Raw genomic sequence first — 22,965 nt, 5'->3', positions numbered from 1 at the left:
ATGTCTTTGCCAAATTGATTAGTTCTTGGTCTAATGGTCTATTCTGATGATTTCCAATACAGATATAATTTTTGCTTTAGTATCACTAGAGATAATGATTTTTACTGATAATATTTCACTTTTTCATTTGAAAAATTGTGTCAAATGTAATTTAGTTTGGAAAATGATTATTTAATACAAAAAATTGTATTGAAAGTATATTTGCTATGCACTTTTGAATTCTTTTTAATTGAGAGTATAAAATATTTGAGTTTGACTCGTATTTAAGAAAATGAAAAATTTTGATAACTTTGCTTATTGTTTTTGAAACAACCCTGTTTCAAAACTGAAATCAGTAGAATTACTAAATGCAATACCTGTTTTTGTTTTTGAATTTTATAGGCCAGCTACCATAAAATCCACCTAATTCCAGGATGGTGACTTTGAAGAATGGACGATAAAAGAGTAGCTGACTACTTTGTGGTTGCTGGGCTGCAGGATAATGCTTCTCCTTTGGACGAATCCTCTCGGGATGGAATTACTCCTAAAACGACACATCCTTTAGTCCCAATTACAGATGTTACTGTCATTATACGTAGTCAAGGGGAAACCATACCCAAAGGTTTTACTTGCATAGAGTATACACCATCAAATTTTCCTGCCGATCTCAATCATGGAAGTATACGAAGTCCAAATATATATTTTTGTTACAGACGTGGGAGGGATAAACCACCTTTGGTGGATGTTGGGTGAGACATTTATCAATATTATTTAGAAAAATTCAAAACTTAATTCAATTTTATATTTTATCTATTGTATTTTGGCTTGAAAGCAATATTAGAAAAGCACAACTGTTGATTTTAGATATCATTTTTCTGTTAGTGCAACATTTGCTAAAGTGTGTAAATTTATCTAGTGTGTTAATTATAGATTATGAAATCTTTTTTTGTGATTTCATGTGTATTTTGCTGATATTTGAAGAATAGAAATGTACCTGCTTCCCTTCTTCCCTAACTGCATTTTGCCTGTAATGTATACTGCTTTTGGATTTTGTAACATTTTAAAATGTCTGCTATTACATTTTGCATGTTAAAATTATTAATGATATTCTTGTTAAATATGTATTTCTTTTTTCTCCCCCAATATGTTAGAATTTCTTTATATTGCACCTTTTTCATAAAAGTGTCATTGGATCTTATATAAATTATGAAATTTTGATCAAAGAATCTCAAAGTTTCCTTTTTCTTTTATTTCATATTTTACTCCAATTCAATAAAAAATATTTCATAGTATTAAAAAAATTTGTTATTTTCTTGAATGTTCTCTAAACAGATTTAAAAATATTTTCTCATCTTTAATTAGATGATTGTTGTCATCCTGATAAGTTTATTATTTAAGTATTTCACTTTTCATCTAAATTCATATAATTTTTTAAAATTTAAAGCCTGCGAGTATTTTGTTATAATATATTTTTTAAATACATTTCGACAATAAGGCACATAATTGCAGATGCTTTGAATTTAAAATATTAAGTGATTTTTGATACCAATACACCATTAGTGCTTATAACCTTTACAGAGCTGAAATTATTTTAAGTGTTAAAAAAACTAACAATTTTTTTTTTAATAAAAGGGCAATACTTTTAAAAGGCCGCATAAATAAAATCAATTACTTATATTGAAATCTTGTTGAAAAGATAAAATATTACTTATAATTGCATGTAATGAACTATATCTTGTTTTGCTTTTTGGATTATTTATTTGCTTTTTTTAGGTGATAATAATTTTTTTAAATCTTATTTTGCACATACATTTATTATTGTCAAACAAGAGATTTATGATATAAATTATTTTTTTAGTATTTGATTAATGATCATTTTAATGTTTCATAAATTAAATTAATTGATGAAATTTGGTGACATCCTGTTAAATTTTGTGTCAAAGTGAGAATACTGAATATATTTAGAATTTTCTTTATATGTATAATAAATTATCTTCATTACTATCAAAGATTTCTTTGATTAATATGAAAATCTTTATATAAGAATATCTGGATTACAGTATTAAAAAAATTTCAAGATTTCTTGAGATGTCCCTTCATCTTTGACTGATAATGATAATAGATAGTTTTAATTATTAGTATGCTTTATTTAAAGTTTTTACATTTGTTGACATGTAACCTTTAAATCTTTATTACTGTATTCATGAATTTCTAAATTAGAGGTAGAAAAGCATAAGAAAAAAATTGGCTGCAGAATGTGTTATATAGTTTATTATATAAATTTAATATTTCCCTATGTTGTTGTTTTAAGCATATTGTATTTATTTTGATAAAAATGTTTAAAATAGCATGAATAATTGTCTAAAGCTTTTTTAAAAATCTCTCTAGGGTTTTGTACGATGGTAAAGAAAAAATTATGGCAGATAGTGAGGTAGTTTTAACTACACCGTATGGCCGTTCAGCTAATGTGAACAATAGTGGCTCAAAAACATTTATTACATATCGAAGAGCACATGAGAATGCTCCATGCAATCAACTTGTTGTCACAGATATTTGCATCATTCTTGCCAACAAGGTAATGATTTGTATTGAAATTATGTAAAGCTTTTTATCTTTTAGAAATTATACTAATGCTCAAATCTGATTAAATTTTGAAATTTATATATATGTACTTGCTTTACTGTATGATTTTATGCATATATATTTTTGTACATTTTTTTTTTTCATAACAAATCAACTTCATTTCATTTTGTGAGCATATATTTTTCATTTTAAGTTTCTTAAAATGTATATACTCATGCTATTACATTAATTTCTTTCAGGGAGAAAATCCACCTCATGCATTTTGTAAAATAGATAAAAATTTAAATAAGGGGGTGGTAAGTATATATATTTTCTATGTATTTCATTTGGGGGGGGGACTTTTCAAATTTAAAATATAACTGAAATTTTTACTTGTCTAAATATATAGAATTATAATTATTACATATATTATTTAGTGTTTTTTTATGATCTTGATTGCCATGTGGTTGAAAATTGCCTATTCCTATTTAATTTTCTTGTTTCAATATTCCGTGTTAAAATGTAAATTCTGTTACTTGGTATCAATATTATTCTGTTGACAACTGAAATATTTAATTTTATAATAATAATTTATTCTATTTTAGGTCGGTTCAGATGTTTTCTTATGTTACAAAAAGTCAATGAACAGACCAGATCTTCTATCTTATAAACCTGGTAAGAAGTTTTGATATGCAGCTTAAAATTTGAAACGTTAAATTTGTTTGGTGTAAATCCAGTGACCAATTTAAAATGAACATAATTTATAATCAAAATAATATAAAGTTGTACATTAATAAATAAGATTATAAGTCATTAAGTTCAAATGTTTTTACTAAATATTGTCATATAGGTACTTTAGTATGAAACTCAATGACGCACAGTAAATGTAGAGCTAAACCAATTTATTAACTCAACTCAGAACACCATGACTGAGAGATCTTTGGCTTTTATACTAGCAGGGAAAGTTCCAGAATCTTCTGGAACACGAAATAAAGGAAAACATAAAATCAAAGAATTGAATATTTACACAAACTGTGAATTGCATTTTCGCTAGCGGGATTTGAACTCGCGATCTCTTGATTATGAGACCAATGTGATGACCATTTGGCTATGGAGAGTCGATTGCTTCTTTTCAATGCGGCAATATATGTACATGTATATATGTATATATAATATATACTATTGCAATAGAGTACAATCGCAAGTATCTGGCCTAATGTGGTGGAAGGGCAGGCCGGATAGCAAAAAAGTCACATGGCTGGAGTTCTATGAACTCATTTCTTTGTCCACCAATACAAGAAGACAACATTTTTATACTGAAACTCATTGTTATAATGCATATTTTCTCACTACTTATTTTTAATCATGACTTTTCTTACTTTTATTCTGCTTTTACTAGTTTTTGCAAGTCACCACTTTTCAATTTCTACTCGATTTTTTTTTCATACTCTCCCCACTGTACTTTTCCTAACTCCAAAGCTATATTTTTTTTGCTGTTACGCCAGAATCTAATCAAAAAAATAATACAGCACTTAATTTCTCCTTCCTAGTCGCTACATTTTTTTTTTGTTTATCGCAAATTTTGAAATCTACACTGAGGTATCCTTAAGGAAGCATTAAGCATACCTCAATAAACAAGTTAGAAATATTGTTTGTACTGTGCAGTTACAATCTGGAACAGTGACAACAATTGAGGTTCATTACACACTGAAGAAACAATGAGCTGCTCTCTTCATGTCATAACTTGTATTTTGTACTTGACACATAGGAGGATTGTAGCAGACGCATGCTTTCAATACCTTTGCTTTCTCATTTAATTACAATAAAAGGAAAGTAGGCTGTATAGTCGCAAAGTGGATACTCAGGAGTTTACTATATATCAAAATGATTGGTGGACTTTGCTTTTTAAACTGGTTTATGTATTTTTTAAATGAATAGTTTTAACTTATAAATAAAAATATAGTCATATGTATCTAGTGTCTCATCTGTGAAATATGAGGGTATTCCTACCCTTCAAAAAATTAGAAAGGCTAATTTTTTTTGTATATGTAATATTCTTTTATTATTTACTGTCCATCTTTGGCAGTCTACTAATTTACTGGGAGTATTAGTTGTGTGAAATTAAATGTCATATTCATAACTTAGCATTTATAATTTTCTCCTCAACAAATTTTATCAGCCACCATAGGAAACAAGCTGGTTTGCTGAAAAAATGGATAACTTTTACTTTTAATTAAATCTCTTATACATAAATTAATGTTTATGATAACTCGAAGATATTTTTAAGCATCAGTTTATGAAAGATACCAAAGCCATGATTTTAGTTGATTTCTGTTCTGTTCATTGTGTATACTAATAGATTCAAACTCCATGTCATTGTAGGACTATTAAAAACAAAGCTTTCAGTAACCTTACATTCCTGATATTATAATTTCACTTTTTTTATTCCGCACCAGCTACTTTAACTTGAATATTGGTTATTTTTGTTTTTACATAAATCATTTAGCCATAACTCCATGTGTATGATTGAGCCAAATAGTTTGACATTTAAGCTTTTTTATTTTAATTGTCTTCTTTTTATTATATGCATGACTTTTTCTATAGGAACTACTATAAATATCAAAATTTTGATACAATGACATCGAGTTTGAATCTATTAGTATACACAATGAACAGAACAGAGATCAACTATAAAAAGCATGGCTTTGATATCTGTCATAAACTGATGCTTAAAAATATCTTCTTGGAGTTTTCATAAACATTAAGTTACGTATAAGAGATTTAATTAAAAGTAAAAGTTAACCAAAGTTGTTTCGTCAGTGTGTAAGGACCTCAATTGTTGTCACTGTTCCTGATTGTAACTGCACAGTATATACAATATTTCTAACTTGTTTATGGAGGTATGCTTAATGCTTCCTTAAGGATACCTCAGTGTAGATTTCAAGATTTGAGATAAACAAAAAAAAATTTTTTGTTGTGACTATGGAGGAGAAATTATGTACTGCATAATAATTAGACTCTGGTGTAACAGCAAAAAAATATAGTTTTGGAGTTAGGGAAAGTACAGTAGGGAGAGTATCTGGTTCATTTGTCATGTAAATTTTGCTGTATTATGACTTTACTTTTTTATTTGTCATGTAAACTTTACAGATATCAAGCAAAATACTTCTTTTTTAGCTTTCAGCACTAGAAGAAAAGTATATGATTAAACAAAAAAAAAAAAAAAAAAGAAAAAAAAAAGGCTTGAATTTCAAGGCTAATTAATTTGTTAGAAATTTGGAAAATTTGGGGAAAAAAAATTGCTAAAATTCAACGAAAATGCCCTTAAGCATTAAATTGGTATTATTAAAAAAGCATTTTTTTTTAATAGTGTAAAATTCATTTTCAGTATTTACCTTTTTTTTAAAAAAAATTCAGCTTAATTTTTGATTAAAATTTCAAAAAGAAAAACCTGCTTCAAATTGCTCATTCCTATTCTCTACAGTTTATATGTTTCAAATTTGGTAGCTGACCTGTAGATTGCAAACATATACACATACATTCATCATTATTAATAGTATAGATTTAATGGTTAAAATTTTTTAAAAAAAATTACTATTGTTTATTATGTTTGTAAATGAGAAGACATCTATCTTTGCAATGGATTTTGAATGTCTCATATATGCTCAGCAGATTTGAATGAAAGTTTTTTTAAACTTATCAATATTTCCCCTTTTCTCATTTGTTCTCATAGGGCGGGCAAAAAAAAAAAAAAAAAATTCTTTGTGTGTGTGTTGCTATATTATGAAAAAGTTTAAAATTAATCGGAATTATATCAAAGAAAGCAAGTTAATATAATTGATTGATATTTTTTTTATTCTTACATAATTTCTAAAAGTTGTAAATAGTAGTAAAAATTGATAATTTTTTCACCATTATTAAAATTTCTCTTATTTATTTGTTATAGCATTAAATATTCTACTTAAGAGAAATAAGAATTAAAAAAAATATATAGGAAAATAAAATTTATTTTCTTAAACATTCTATAACTTCTTGTTGCACATTCCCTTTATAATAAATAAAAGATGTATGGAATTAATTCAGTATACAATTTTTAGTTTCTAAACATTATAATTTTCATGTGCCATTTTGTATGGTTAAAAAATACATTATAACAATTGATTCTTAAAGTAAAAGATTATTTTGGTCTTAAAAATATAAAATTCATATACTGTATTTTATTTTAGGGTAAGTTACTTTGGTATCTTGCAGCCATAGGCAACGTACATTATGAGGTCCTTTTTTTTAATCAATTAAATATAGGTACACATTTTTAACTTAACATGCCACTCATTTATTCCATCTCTTCACTCATTTCCATTTCTTTATTGTTTTTCATATACGTAAAAACTAATCAAAAGCGAACTTTGACTGTGTGTGATCATAATTGAAAATATAATGAGTTTAGATGACTGAAAATTCATCATTATATATATATATTCTTTTTATCATACTTGAAACAAGATATGTAAATGATTAGATTGCTTGTGTTCATTTGAATTTAATAACGTAATACAAAGAACTAGATAGCCGAAATTTAGTATGTATTCTTTGCACTAAAAATGTAAATCTGTTCCAAATTTTGGAAAAGTCTGTCTAATGGCAGAATTACTTCTGTATTTAGTATTTTTTTTTCATTCACATATAAAATAAACAATAGAATACTGTATGTTACAAAGTTAGTTTTAATTTGCCAGCATGACTTTTATTGAATGAAAATATTATATATGCATTTTTATTTATTCTGTTTCTTTTGCAGTACCTTGGTATGTATGTAAACAAAAACAAAAAATTAATATTTCAAAATTATGTTTGATTAAATGTGCATTACTATTACATTCTGAAGAAATTTTAAAAATATTTATCAGTTTCATGCTATTGGAATTTAAATTGAAAATGATTTGTTTTAAGCATGGGGGGGGGGCAAGCTTGGCTCTAGTACTAGCATTAAGAATGTTTTACATTTTAAAAAAACAAGTAAAAATAATCAAAAAAGGGTTTTGGCAAGTTATTCTCAAAAAGAATCAAAATTACTCTATGGAAAAATTTAAAAAAAAATATATTTATGGAAAAAGCAATTTTAAATATTCATATGAGATACTAATTGATGTTAACCATATATATATTTGGGGGCATATTTGTTGTATATAATTATTTCTGTCCCAAACTGAAGGTGATATTCTTTTATAGTATGGCATTTATAATTTAAGTATATGAAAAAGTAGAAGAAGCACTCCTAACTCTTATTATTGCTAGTATTTCTTCTAAGAAATATTATTTAAAGTGAAAGTCTTCTGATATCATTTGTGCATTTCCATCTTATTGAAATGTATATATATATTTATACTATGGAACATTTGGATTTTCTTTCCTGATAGGTATTCTGGGCAGATTTCCGCTTGATGATTATGAAAATTTCGCTCTACCTCCTTCAGTTCCTCTTTTTTGTTTACCTATGGGAGCAAATATAGAATGCTGGCCAAAAAAAGCCCAGCAACCCAAACCAGTATTTTCTACATTTGTTCTTACTTCTTATTCAGCTGAAAAGGTAAGATATCAGCTTAATTGCATTTGTTAAAATTTCTGTACTGCTCTATTCTTTTCATTTTAAAACGAGAAGCATGAAATGTTGTTAAACACTGAAGCAGTTTTAATGAATTTTGAAAAACAGTACTATATTACAAGAAAAATATTTTTTTAAATCCTTTTGTATAATTCTGTGTGATTGTATTAAATTTTCATAACAGTGTGGAAAATAAATATATTGTAATATATGATTACCATCTGTCATTGTATATCATTTATTTGTTGTGAAATGAACCTGAAGGATTAGACAACTATATGTTATAAATAATATTTATACAGTAACTTGTTATACACACGAGATTGATAGTTCAGTCATAAATTATTAGTTCAGAGTAATAATATTTTTGGTGCGTGCCACATTTCCATATCACTATTTTTTTCTAATTTTAAGATAAATTTTGAAATTCTTATTGATTTTTTTCTTCATATTTTATATTAATTCTTTCCAGTACAGAGGTCACAATAATGGATGTTGATTATTTTTTTTCAGTATTTTTCTTTCTGGAAACTGAAAAATTATTGGAAAATAACATCTTTTCAAACATCTCAAATATTTATGTAGCAAGAAAAATGTAATTTTCTGCAAAAAACATGTTTATTGTTAAAAACAGGCAATATCTCTTTATGGGTGAAGTAAATAAACAGTGCTATTTGTTGCAAGCTTTTCCATTCAAAATAACATTTTTAGGTTTCATAATTTTTTTTTAAATTTTAAATATTAATAGATATTTTAATATTTAATTTAAATTAATATTGTAATTCAAATAGCATAAATAATATATATTTGCATATCAGTTAAATTTTAATTTTTAGTTAAGATTTGTATTAATTTTGGGTTTTTACATTTTTTATTTACATATATTTAATTTATGTATCTTCTACAAAAAATTAATTATTTTTAATTATTAAATGTTTTGAATTATTTAGAATATTAATGAAAATATTTATTGAGATATTTATAATTTTTATTACCATCATAAGAATTTATGTAATTAACTTTGAAGATTTTTTACAAATTAATTGTTCTAAACAAGCAGTATTTACAAGTAAACACCTTTTAGCCACAAAGAGTAAATTTATTTATAAAAAGATTAGTATAGAATCTATGTTTAGATCACCAAATTAAACTATTCAGTGTGTATTTTCATTATAATTAAATTTTTTTTTTTTAATAACCCATGCTGCAAAGCATTAAAGAAGTGTTATTGTATGAAGAAATGAAAAAAATTGATCTGAAAAACCTGATGACTACAAAAAAAATTTGTGTTTTTGCAAATCTTATTGATATTTCTTGTAGCTCTGTTAAGTAAGTTTTTAGTGCTAATTTTAAGTACTTGTGTATTAACTACAGAGCAGCAATTAATCCCTAGACATGTCATGTTTAATTGCGATCAGGGATTGATAGTAAAAGACCTCTAAAGATAAACAAGAACCCTCTAAAGATATGTTAATCATAGCTAAAATGTTCACTAGTTACATTTATCTATGACTCAAGTATCTAATTTCTTTTTTTATAACAGTATTTATACCTATTTTATTTTTAGCTATAGATATAACTCAATTAAAAATAATGGTGAAATTCTTTTTCTAATTTCTTTGTTTGATATTTAGGTCTATGGTGCTGCTGTAACCTTTTATGAACTCTTTCCTGAACTAAAGCTGAATAAGGCCATGAAATCCCATTTAAATTATGTAACTGAAGAAGACAAGAAAAAGAAATGTTTACAAACAAATAAATCTATATGCTTGTTATCTAGATGGCCATTCTTCGACACATTTGAAAAATTTCTTCGATACTTGCATCGCATGTCCATTTCAGGTCCCCACAAAGTTCCTTTAGAAAGGTATTGTAAGATAAAATAATTAATTCAGCAATATGCATAAAAAAATAAATGAACTCAAATGAAATATTTTAACTTAATACTTTTTTACAGAATTATTTCTCATTTTATGCTTGAAGTTCCTTTCCCATCTGTACAAAGACCTAGGATTTTAATTCAGGTAAAGATCTATATATTTACACCAAAGGTTTTTTTTTAAATTTTCTTTCTATAACAAATAAAAGATGACTTAAAATTAAAAAAGAAATTCATCATTAATTATTAAACCCTGAACACAAAAATCAGAATTGGGTTTGACAGTATTTTCTTGTGATTGATCACGTTGTTCATTTATCAAAATCAGTAACTTTGCTGTTTTCCTTATGCCTCAGTATGAAATATTTTATGATAAATTTAAATATTTCACATTTATTGTAGCATATTTTAAATTTATGCATTGGTTTACATATCTAGTGGCATTAAATATTTAATATATGTATTTGCCAACTGAGTAGGATGTTAGAATTTTTTAGTTCTTGCATAGGAAATTAAAGTTTTTTAGTTCTTATATTTCTGTTCTCATCTGGTTATAAAATATCACTTATAATTCATATCTAAATGCATTTGAAATTAATATTAAGTATATATGTAACAATCTTGGTAAAGGTGAATTTTTCACTGAATCCATCTTTTATTATTTTCTTAATAACTAGCCAGAAAAGTCTCAGTGACAATTTAAAAAATATATTGCTGATCCATGACTTGTAAATAAAGTAGAGTACTCCTTGAGTAGAGGCTAAAGATCAAAAGAGACAGTTGGCAATGCAGTCTAAACTTTTATGCATTAGAAATAAAATCTTCTAATTTGGAAAGAAGAAATACATAAAAAAAAATTAATGATTCTGCAATTTTGTGATTATTTATGGGGTTATGTTGAGCGGTTGAGTTATAATATTTGATTTGTCAGAAAACCCAAAAATATGTTCCTCAGTAGTTATTGAATCTTTGAATTTAAGTACTGAGGAAAATAATTATTTTGAAAAATCTAACATATTATTGATATATAGGTAAATATCTTTTTAAATAATTTTACAATTATTTTTTTTGAGTTTTTATTTTTTTTTAAGAAACTGAAACTGTTAGCAGAAACAATTATATATTAACTGATATTAATTTTTATTCAGCTAGCTGATTATACCATTACACTTGCACAACCTGGTGATACTCAACTTCCCCTGACGTAAGTTGTCACATCATATTAATTTTTAAAATTTTATATCTAAAATAATCTGAAATTTAGTGTCCCACATACAGTAAAAATTATTTAATTATTTGAAACAAATAACAGTATTTTAAGAAAATAAAATTACTTTTCTTCTATAGCGGTGCATCATTTATTCAACTGTTAAAGAACTTGGGACCAGATAACTGCCTTAAAATTCTCCTTTTTGCCCTCACCGAACAAAAGATTCTTTTTCATTCACTTAGACCAGATGTGCTCACAAGTGTTGCTGAAGCTGTTGTCAATGTAGGCTCTTCTGTTTACTCTTTTATTTATACTTATTTTCAATTTCTAAATGTTTGTTTACTTATTAATTTTTTCCCCTATACAGTTAATATTTCCATTTCATTGGCAATGCCCCTACATACCTCTTTGCCCTCTTGGTTTATCAGATGTCTTATGTGCTCCGGTGCCATTTTTAGTTGGTAAGTTTGGTATTTAATTTAAAGCAAAATATTAAGTCTTTATCAGATTAAGAAAATTTGCAAAATTTCTCTGATATGTTTATTTAAACAATTTGTTCTTTGTTTTAGGGGTTGATTCTAGATACTTTGATTTGTATGATCCTCCTCATGATGTCACATGCATTGATCTTGATACTAATACATTTCTGATGTGAGTGTTATATTTCTGGTATTTAAGTGTAAATTTGTATATAATAGGTTTTATATTAATATTATTTATTATTATACTTTTAGTTCGGAAGAAAAAAGACACCTTAATACAAAGTTATTTCCAAAGGTAAGCTCTTGTATTTTTTGAACGAATTTTTAAATATTCAATACTTTTATATGCAATATTTTTATTCTTTATAATAATTAATAATAAGTCATTTCTGTTTTTAAAAAAAATTCTCCTGCACACAAATGAGAATTTTTGTTTTTGCTTTAATTGAAATCTTGAGTTTTTAAGTTTAACGTACCACAATAGTTTTATTACAGCTCTATTACTTTGCACATGTGTTTTGAATTAATAAAGTAAAAACTGACCTACAATTCTGCTTCAACTTTTTTAGGCAAATAGTTGAGAAACATTTAAAGATCATTGTTATATGCTCTTTTATCATTTTTAATTCTGCAAGTTTTTGTCTATGAAAAATTCCTTTTACTATAACTATGTGTAATTAGTTGGGGCAAGCAGTAGAAACACTCAGGGACAAAATTGCAGAATAAATTAATTAAATTTAACAAAAAGTATTTTTAGATTTCATTTCTCAAAACTAAAATAATTTTTTTAAATTCCTTTTTCATTTTAATATTTATAGATTATTTGGAATGCTATGAATTTAGCTAGAGGAACTGGAAATAAATTACATCAATATGTATATAATTGTCTACAACCATCTGTAATGCTGGACTTAGTTAAAAATATTCTTGCTCCTTTGATTTACATCCTTATCAGGTGCAAATTCCTAACTTCTGTTATTATTTCTAGCCATCGTGACTTTTTATGACAGTGACAACTTTTTTTAATCTTTAAATTGCAGATTTATTACTTTGCAAATAAACTAAGCATCAATAAAAATTAATTATGAGGTTTTTAATATTGAATTATAGCAAAAGTTAGTGAACTGAGGTCTGTAATTTTTATTTTATATGTATGCTTATTCATAATATTGTCACTTCAATTGAAGATTTTTGCAAATATTTTCTTTTAACATTTTTTTTTTAATTTGGCATTATATTTTTATCTGTTAGTGTATTACTATTATTTACAAAATGTTTTTAGTAATTAATTTTTATTTGAGTGTTTGTGAATATTATGGACAGAGAAATTCGCATTTGAAAGAAACAGTTATGTTAAAGTTGCTATGTATTTTTATCTAAAATGTACCAATATCGCTTAATTTAATTTAAATTCTAATTAATTTTGCTCATTTTCTGATCCAAATCCAACTTTTTTTATTTAATTGATAACTCACTTTAAAAATTTGATAATCATCTCTTTTTTGACGAAAAAAATGTGCTATATTAATCGAATTACAATTTAGGAAATACTTATATACTGTAAATATTCACTGAAATAATTTGCATGCCATCATAAATGCATTATATTAAGAGGCTTTTTTTTCCTTTCCCCCAACTTCCAGAATGTTTTTTCAAAAAAAACTGCAGAATTAATTGCTTTTTATATAAATTTTATAGAAGTAATATAATGATCTTAACAATCAAAATGAAACAATGAATTTACACAAATAAAATTTTTAAATTGCTATTCAATTTCTTAATTCATTTGTTTATAATATCTGATTGGTCATTCTTTTTTTAAATCTTATGTTGATTAATAGGTAGTAGTTTATCTGCGTGTTTTTTTATTTATCAATCTTTAAATTTCCTTATGGTTTTATAGCGTCCTGCACGTATACTGAGGAACACACTGCAAACATTGTATGGTAAACTTGTGTCAACTCGCTGCTCATCAAATTCATCCTTACTCTTAGCTAGCAATTCTGCTCAAATTGATTATGATTTTAAAGCTAAGAAAAATGAAGTAAGTTGAAGAAACAAACTGGCCTATTTTTATGTGTGTTTCATTTTCCCTCCTAGCTAGAAATTCTTCTTAAATTGATTATGATTTTAAAGCATAGAAAATAAAGTGAAGTGAAAAATAAATTGACATTTTTATATCCCCCCCCCATCAAATAAATTGTTATATGCTAGTAAGTCTCCCATTGATGAAGTTTTCACTGAAATGGATTGTTGCCTGTTTCAATTTTCTCCAACCATGAAATTAACAAGTTTAAGTCTTTTCTTTGTGTATGACCCCCTCCCCCTTAAAAGAAACTTTATATTACCTTTTTACAAAAAAAAAAAAAACTTTGCTAAAGATTAGAATTGTCAAATTTCATCCTTCTTTTCATTGTATTTTGAATTTTTCTGTTCTTTGATCCTTTTTCGCTATTTTTCAAAAGAATGTTTTTTTTTTTTTTTTCCCTCTTTCTATTTCTTTCAATAATGCTATGAATTTTAGACAGAATATTAATTATATCTGCATTTACTTTATTAAAACAATTAAAAACTTGTTTTTTAACTCTCATTTCATTATTTCCTTACAAATTGAGAGTACTATTCCAAAAGGAAGAAATTTTTTAACACCTGCTAAGTAATGTATTTATACTTTTAATTCAATCTGTCACTACAACAATTTGAAAATTTATAACTAAAAACTCTTTGTAAATTTTTACCAAAAGTTGGCTCTGACTTTTGGGAAATATGAATATTCACTCAAGTTAATATACTGTTTTCTCAGTATTGGTTTAAGAAATGTTTCGCAGGGCATTTGATTTAAAAGCTTACTTTTTTAATATAATAAGTAATTTTTACATTTTTAACATTTCCAGTCATGAAACCAATAAATTTGTATCTCTTTTATAAAGTATGCAAATGATCTTCGATAATGATTATAAATAATTTACACTTCTTATGTAATAAGAAACAAATTTACTGAAATGGAATGAGGAATTCAATTTAAATTATTGAACTGTTCACTTTCCATTTGTTAACTTTCATTCCAAAGAGTCCAATAACACATTTTTCAAATATTATGACTGATTATTAACATGATTTTTATGACTGGAATAGGTAATGTATCTGCATTCTAAATTACAAAATGCAATTTTTGTCCCAAAAATATTTATGTATGTTTTCAACAACTTATATGGATTAAACCCAATACTATATAAATTTGTCTTGTTCTTAGTTATTTGAGGTAGTGTGCTGTATTGAATGAATTTGAATAAAAAATTGTTGATTTAAATTATTCTTATAAATTTAAATCAGTTACCTGTACAACTGCTTTGTTTTTTCCCAATTATGATTTTCTAAAAAATTATAATTTATGAAAAATTGTTTAAATTGTTTATTTTCAGCGGCAACTTGAGTTGGAAATTCAAGAGGCTTTTTTGCGTTTTATGGCTTCCATTCTTAAAGGCTATCGCCAATATCTTCTACCCATTACAACTGCTCCAACAATTGGGACTACAGATCCCAATTCATTATTTGATTTAACTGGTAACATTTTTGTTGTTTTTGAAAAAATGTCATTTTAATGTTCTCCTTTATATTCTTAATTTTTTAAATACAACTTTTTTTATAACCGCAGATAATCATTTATTTTGAATTACGTTTATTCTTAGTACCTTGATGAATATTTTTAAATTTTTGTCAGAAGAGTAAATAATACTTATGTAAAATATTTAATATTAGTGTAAAGTACTTTGTATGGATAATTTATTTTTCATCATATCAATTGGGACTTTGTTATTCTTCTTTACTTCTTATTTCTTTTTTGCTTTCATAATTTTCAAATAACAGTTATAAAAATTATATTAAATTTTATACAAATAGTTTTTTTTTTATCTAAATAAATGTGAAACTCTTCCTCTGTACATTTTTAAAAATTTTTATTATAAAAATTTATTATTACTTTGATTTTTTCAATTTCAAACCATTGTAGGTCTTTCTTTCTTTCTTTCCAGGTTTTTTAAGAAGCCGAGACAAAGCATATGGAAGATTTTTCTCTTTAGTAATGAAAACTCAGATGTTTATACGTTTTATTGAAGAACGTTCATTTGTTTCTGATAAAGATGCCAGTTTAGCATTTTTTGATGAATGCACTGAAAAAATTGATTCATCTGACAGTAGTGATTCCAAATTTTTAGAAATTGATGAATCTCAAACTAGTGATCGAACTGTGTTTGTAGCTCCTCCAGAACCTGTTGGTTTACCTGTTGGGCTAGAGTACAGGTATAAACAATTTGGTGTACTGAAACCACAGTTGTTCCATAAAAATCCTGCCAAGTCTCTTCTGAATCTAATTGCTCAAGCTAGTCCTATGCCAAATAGTCCAATGGCTCGAAGAAGCAAGCAAGAAATTAGAAGTGCTCAGAAGGTGATTAGACCATCTCATAGCATTAGTAGCCTTCAATTTGATATTAGTTGGTGAATAATAATTTTTTTTCCTGCCATAAAAGTTCTTAAAATTTAGTTGATGCAAGGATAATAATAATAAATTAATTATTTAAAGTAGATAGTAGTGATAAATTAAATACTTGTTATCTAAATTATGCATTTATTTAAAGAAAAGTTGAATATGAATAAATAGGTATCATTTATGCAAAATAAAATTTCCATTTTATAAATTTCAGAATTGCTATTGCAAATTGTACTTTCAAGTATGTAATTAATGATGTGCCTGTTTACCTTTTAAAACACATACACACCTTTTTTTTTTGTAATATTATTTTATAAAAGCAGTTTATGTCCCAAAATATGAATCATATGTAGATTTAATGTTGATTTTTTCATTGTTAGTTAAAATTTGTGCAAAAAATGAATATGTTCAAATTGATATTCCAAATTGTAAAAGAAATTTCATTTTAAATTATTTAGTTTTGTAGCTTATACAATTTCTGATGCCTGAAGCTATTTTATTTTATGTGATAAGAAAATTATAATATTCTTTTATATAGAATAACCAATACTAAATTAATATCTCTAAAATATTTATTTTTAATCTTTTTTGTACAAAATGCTGCTTTTGAATACATAGTCTTCTCTTTTTTCTTCCTGTGGGTTATTGCTTGCTGTTACTTTGTTTTCAATTCCAGTTATAATAACAAAAATTTAAAAAAATTGCAAATTAGGCCACAATATTTTTATATTAAAATAAATATATGTAATTGTCAAATTAAAAAAAATCATTATTGTGATGATATATAAATAGTCAATTAGATAAGTGTAAACTATGAGTCAGGGCTCTGCAGAATCTGCAAACAGACTAGTTGAAATGACAGAAGATAATAGAGTTTGTCAGTGCTATGCATAATCAAATAATTTTTAGAAATTGAAACTTTAATAAAGTTATTTAATTGTAAATTTAAAATATTTTAATGATACATTGTTTCCATTTCATTTGTTTAAATATAAAGATTTCTGAATTTATATTTGATTTTTGTATTTTACTTTTCATTCTGCCAAGCCCTGGTGTAAAGTAAGGTCAAGAGATTCTTATGGAATTAATTAAATTATATTATTGAATTTCAACTAAATTATATTATTGAAGTCAGCACCCTTTTCTAGTGTATGTGTAATCAGCATTTAGTTGTTGCTGTGATGATTTATAATATAGGCACTTTGCACATCGAAACCCACTCTTTAGTTGCAAATTTTATCTTATTAATTGAAGAAGAGCATTACAAATCTCCTCAGCGCCCTTTACATAAGCATTTAGAAGTATTAAGCAAGAAAGTTATGATGTATTTGAAAATGAAGTATGAAAGAATATTATTTAAATTTATTATTTACATTCTAAAGTATGTAATTTTATAATTTTTGAATATTCTTTAATAAAAACCTTACATTTTTTTTCTTAAGTAAGAGTGGGTCCTCTGTAATTTAAACTATGAAATTGATTGTAATTGTATTTACTTCAGTATAGTAAAATTGTAATGGAATTTGATATTGGTTTAATGTCAGTTTATATAGGTTTTTAGACAAGTTACACTTTTTATTAATTTCATCATATTTGATCAGTGACTGTGTTGCAATTGAATATTAAAATGTTACCAAAGGAATATAATAATTATTATATTGTAGTAATGTAAAACTCTTTCAATGAAATATTGCCATAGCAAATGGGTAAAAGCAATGTAATGTGTTATGACTTGAAAAATATATTAAATTAAAAAAAAAATGACACTATTACACTCTAAGAAATGACTATGGTGAAAAATGAAGTGATATTTCTGTGCTTTTCTCACAAATAAATACAATAACACAGTTGATTTTAATATGCAAGAATTTTGTACTTCTTTTTTATTGCTATCTTTTGAAAGAAGTAAATAAGAATATTTAACTAAATTTATCTTACCATCCCTACTTTCTGTGTAATTTGGAGCACATGCTTTCTTAAAGAATCTAGCTATTTTAATGCAATTCAGTTCATCTCTTTTAAAACAATATATGAAATGTTCTTTTCTATTTATAAACTTTTTTCTTCTTCTTTTTTACCAAATCTTTTGAAATCCTTAGAAATATTCTTTTATGTTGAAAATAATTTTTTAATTGAAGCATCTTATCATGCATGTTTACACTTCGTATAAGTTCTAAAATGAAGCAGGGCTATTTTAAATTACAATAATATGTATTGTTTTCTAATTATACATTTCTAATTTTAGATAGCCAGAAAACATTCTGAAACTCCTGTGATGTGGGCAAAGTAATTTTTTTTAAACTTGTAGCTATTATTTTTTAGCATATCATTTTAGTGCATTTTATTTCATATATTATAATTTGATATGTTCATTAAGAAAAACAATTGCAGGTGCCTAGTTGGGTATTGTGTCAGTTTATGGTTTATCCATCTGCCCTCCTTTGCCAAAAGCTCGCCATCTAAAAGTAATGCTCTTAGATTGGCTTTTGATGTTCTAGTGCAGATACAGAAATATAAAATTTGTCAACCAGATGAGGTTTGTAGAAATAAACTTTTTTTTTTTCTCATGTACAATAATTACATTTGTGAACTCTGAGATTAAAACAATTGCTATTAAGAATTCGAAAGCTCAGAGCAATTTCCTCCTATCTTAAATAATGATACTTTTAATAATACATTTTTTTTATTTATTTAACTTTTTTTTTTTGAAATTTTTTGAAAATTATAAAAATTACGGATTGTTGCTCATTTTGTACTATATTTTCTTGCTGGGATTTACCTACAATTTAATTTTTTAATGATTTTTTTTAGATCACTGAACAACTGTCAATCAAATATGCATATTCTTTTTATTGTAAAATATTGTGTAATTCATGCATGTCTTTTTTTATCAAATTCATGTTCTTTGGAACCTTACTTTAAACTTTAACAAAGTCAAACTAATGAATGTTTGCTCTACTTTAAAAATATAATCCACAAATAAGAGTTTTTATTATCAGTATTAAAATTGTTGCAAACTAGCAATAAATTCTAATATTTCATTGTGGTAAAAAAAAAAAAAAACTTTTAAGGAACTTTGATCTTGTTAAAATTGCTACAATCTACAATTTTATATTTTATGCACCTTTATGGGCTATTAATACATAGAAATTTTAAATATAAAACATTCGGGTAAATTTATATTTCTCTTCCTGTCTGCATTATTATCTTGTAATTGTATTTAGCAGTTATTTTAATTTCCAAAATATTTTTTAATTAAATAAATAATTGACCATTTTAAATTATGTATAACTTATCCATTTTGTATTTCAAAGCCAGTTTAGATTATTTGTTCAATTTTTTCTTTTACATTTTATTATTAGGTATGTTACCGTGTTCTTATGTTGCTGTGTGGTTTATATAGTCAGCCTACTTTAGCAGTTAAAGTATTATTTGAAATGAAGCGTCATGGTGTGCAGCCAAATGCTATTACTTATGGTTATTATAACAAAGTAAGATCTTTTTAAAAAGTATATTGAAGTATATATATACAAGAATTAAATGTTTCTGTTCAGTTTTGTTTTAAAATTTTTTCATTTTCTAGGCAGTATTAGAAAGCAAATGGCCAGCTGCTGATACTAGTAGTACTCTTATGTGGAACAGGCTGCGAAATGTAATAATGGGCATTGCTCAATTCAGGCAAGGTTTGAAAAACAAAGCAAGACGTTCACTATCACTGTGTTCAGAAAGTGAATTGGATCGCTTGAGTAGGACAAGTACGGAAAGTAGCAATCCTGATGATATAACTGTTGTGAGAATTGGCAATCCTGCTGAATTTGTGCCAGAACTAATCAAACTCTCTGATGATCAAAATAATTCAGGTAATTTGTATCATGTATTCAATAATTTAGTAAAAATTAATGCACTATTTGCAGTGAAAATAAACAGTGTTTTATACCTTTTCTGTTTTAATTGATCAAAATTATAATTAATAATTTTTATTTCGTAAAAAAATTAAATGACCCAAACTATTTGATATTATATTATTTATTCATATTATTTTAAAAACTGCATTTTTCACCTTTTAATGATTTTACTTTTTAAGTATGTGACTTAAGCAAGTACTCCAGAATTCTTTTTTAGGCACATTTTTCTTTTCCGATAAAAATTCTAATTTTACTTTAAAAACCATGCTATTTTTATTTAATTCAAAATTTATTCAATATTTCTGTATATGACTTGATAAAAAGTTAAAACATATTAGCTTCCACCACCCTTATTTTGGTGAAATTAAATTTGAATTCAGAATTACAAAAGCATAGAGAAAGTACCATATCTGAAAACATACAGCCTTTGTAAATATTTATATCAAGACTGTTGTCCTTCCCTTCAAACCGCATGAAGAAAAGTTTTGTATTACTGGTTGAAGAAATTGTTAAAAAAATATATATTGCATTCTGAATGAAATGCAATTAAAGCATAAAAATTCAGTATAAAAAATATCAGAATATTAACTATATAGAAGTGTTATGTAGTTAATATGCTGATATTTTTTAGAACTCTATTCAGTAAGTGTTTGTTTGTTTTTCTTGTGAATTATTTATTTAAATTACAGCAATCCATAAATATATTTTATTGAAAAAAAATTGCTGAAATATTCATATCTGTGTCAGAAAAAGTTTCTAATTCTGACATATGTTTTTACATTAGTGTATTTTTTGTTTAGATGAACTATCAGATCGTGGTTATAGCTCTATGAATCATGTTGATGGCATAAAACCATCTCCTGTTTCTGAGATTGAAACAGACAATGGCATTAAAAAATTAAACTCGGAACCACCACCAACTTCTGACTGTGATAATCAAAAATGTGTTGGTAAATATATCTTAATTTCTTTGTCATCATTTCGTGTGTAAAATGCCTTTAACATTCATTTATTTTGCTATTGATAATAATGAATTAGGTTGATCAACCAATTTCAAAATTAGCTGTTTATTTAATTTTTAATGAGCTGAGAGTATTAATTTCTGCAAAAGAAACAAAATATTGTATTATAGAAACAATGCACAGGAAATGTATTAATATATAAATAAAATTTTGATGCTGTAACAGAATGAAAATTTACTAATGTTTTTAGTAGAATACAACTTTTAATTTAGTCACTTTTAATTTAGTCACTCTTAATTTAGTCTGAAATTGGGGCAAAATTTAGATTATTTTTTAATTTGATTAAGTTTAATTCAATTTAGATTACAGTAAGTGCTTATCGTTCAACTAATTTTAAAATGTATATTTGGTTAAATATAACAGATAACTGAATAATAAATCACTATAAATGTTTTTCTTTAAAAAAATAAAACAAATTGCTGGTTTCTTATGAGAAGCCTATTTATATGCATATAAATTTTTATAAATATTACATTCAAAAAGATTTTAGAGTGCAAGGAGATTCTCGTTGTAATTTAGTGATGAATATCATAGGTGCAATTTTCCTGTACTATTAGTAGTTAAAATATCTTCCTAAGTCATTATGATTGGAAAAAATTTTCAGTGACAATTTATAAAAAAACTATGGAAATAATTTCCTTTGTATTGTTTCTAGGTGTGAAGTGTCCCGTTGCACGAAGATTAAAATTCCAAGAAATAGATTTTTCTGCTTCAGATGATTTCAGAAGTCGTGTTGGAAGCATTGTCAAAAGTTCAGCATCAAGTATTGGCAGCCTTTCTCAACTTCAGGAATGTGCAGGTGAATTCTCCCCCCCCCCCCATTTCTGCTGAGCGAAGTAACCGTCTCACTTTAAATTGCACTGCAATTGAATTACAGAGGCAGAATGAATCTCGTCTGTCTGCTGACAAAGAAAGACACTTAAATTTGGAACACAGGAGAAGTGAAAGAACAAACGTTCCTGATATTTGGTCTGAAAAGGAGTACACCACTCTGAATTTCGATCCATGTGTGGATTACAGAAATGATGCCTTGGTTTCAATAGGATCAATGTCTATAATCTGTCCATATTGTTCAGCTTTAGGAATACCTTTGATATACAGTCATTTTCACCACACACACACACACAAAAATATCACGAAATTTTAGCGAAATGGCGAAATGTGGAGAGAACGGCAGCAATAGGGTAACAGTAACAAAATGACACTGAAAAATTGCTAATATCACAAGGCGCAGAATGATTGTATATCAGAGCTTAGCCTAGCTTTAAAATGGAAAGATGAATCAAAAGGCATGTGTTGTTTACAAGGGAAAATTGAAACCATTTTAACAGTCTAAATATGGAACAGTATTGATATACATTTTCACCCAAAAAGTTTATCGCCAAATTTTAGCGAAATGGCTGAATGTGGCATGAACTACACCAATAATGTTTCCAATCTAAAGGTTCAGAGAAACGCTGCAACAAATTAATGGAAATATAGAAAAAAAAGTCAATAAATGCAGTAAAATGAAATACATACGAAAAAATTTAATCGAAAGTAATGAAAGTAAGCAGAAGAAGTATATGCAGCAAGAAAAAATCAAGGGAAATGAAAAGGAAAGATCAAAATAAAGTAACATAAAAAAAAAGCAGCAATGTAACCAAATAAAGCGCCACCGAAAAATTGCCTATCTCGCAGGGTGCCAAATGACTGTATATCAAAGCTTAGCCCTAAATATTTCTGAATAAGTGCTATAAAAAAATTGTTTTGCACTTATTTTGGATTATTTCTAAATATCTTTTTGATCCCGCATGACATTCCCATGTCATATCGGGTGGAGGCTAGACTTAAGTCAA

General features: G+C 26.1%; 2 protein-coding genes across 2 annotated transcripts in view; both read left to right on the top strand.

Annotated features, from left to right (window-relative positions):
* The window catches only part of LOC129990614 (immediate early response 3-interacting protein 1-like), a 231,976-nt gene that overhangs the window by 22,328 nt on the left and 186,683 nt on the right, over window positions 1-22,965 (top strand). The window lies entirely within an intron of this gene.
* Window positions 1-22,965, top strand: part of LOC129990520 (C-myc promoter-binding protein-like) — a 53,934-nt gene that overhangs the window by 2,852 nt on the left and 28,117 nt on the right. The window contains exons 2-22 of the mRNA XM_056098163.1: window positions 382-728; window positions 2,368-2,554; window positions 2,802-2,858; window positions 3,147-3,216; window positions 7,959-8,128; window positions 9,778-10,010; window positions 10,101-10,167; window positions 11,171-11,226; window positions 11,370-11,514; window positions 11,600-11,693; window positions 11,802-11,883; window positions 11,967-12,009; window positions 13,618-13,758; window positions 15,137-15,278; window positions 15,746-16,158; window positions 18,446-18,486; window positions 18,592-18,736; window positions 19,563-19,691; window positions 19,784-20,060; window positions 20,906-21,055; window positions 21,783-21,926. Coding sequence (XP_055954138.1) covers window positions 430-728; window positions 2,368-2,554; window positions 2,802-2,858; window positions 3,147-3,216; window positions 7,959-8,128; window positions 9,778-10,010; window positions 10,101-10,167; window positions 11,171-11,226; window positions 11,370-11,514; window positions 11,600-11,693; window positions 11,802-11,883; window positions 11,967-12,009; window positions 13,618-13,758; window positions 15,137-15,278; window positions 15,746-16,158; window positions 18,446-18,486; window positions 18,592-18,736; window positions 19,563-19,691; window positions 19,784-20,060; window positions 20,906-21,055; window positions 21,783-21,926 — 3,085 coding nt within the window. The 5' untranslated portion in view covers window positions 382-429. The remainder of the gene's footprint in view (window positions 1-381; window positions 729-2,367; window positions 2,555-2,801; window positions 2,859-3,146; window positions 3,217-7,958; window positions 8,129-9,777; window positions 10,011-10,100; window positions 10,168-11,170; window positions 11,227-11,369; window positions 11,515-11,599; window positions 11,694-11,801; window positions 11,884-11,966; window positions 12,010-13,617; window positions 13,759-15,136; window positions 15,279-15,745; window positions 16,159-18,445; window positions 18,487-18,591; window positions 18,737-19,562; window positions 19,692-19,783; window positions 20,061-20,905; window positions 21,056-21,782; window positions 21,927-22,965) is intronic.

This window comes from Argiope bruennichi, chromosome 2, assembly GCF_947563725.1.
Source record: "Argiope bruennichi chromosome 2, qqArgBrue1.1, whole genome shotgun sequence".
Classification (NCBI taxonomy): Eukaryota; Metazoa; Arthropoda; class Arachnida; order Araneae; family Araneidae; genus Argiope; species Argiope bruennichi.
Note: the sequence above shows the minus strand (reverse complement) of the source record. Positions and strands in the feature narration are given on the sequence as shown.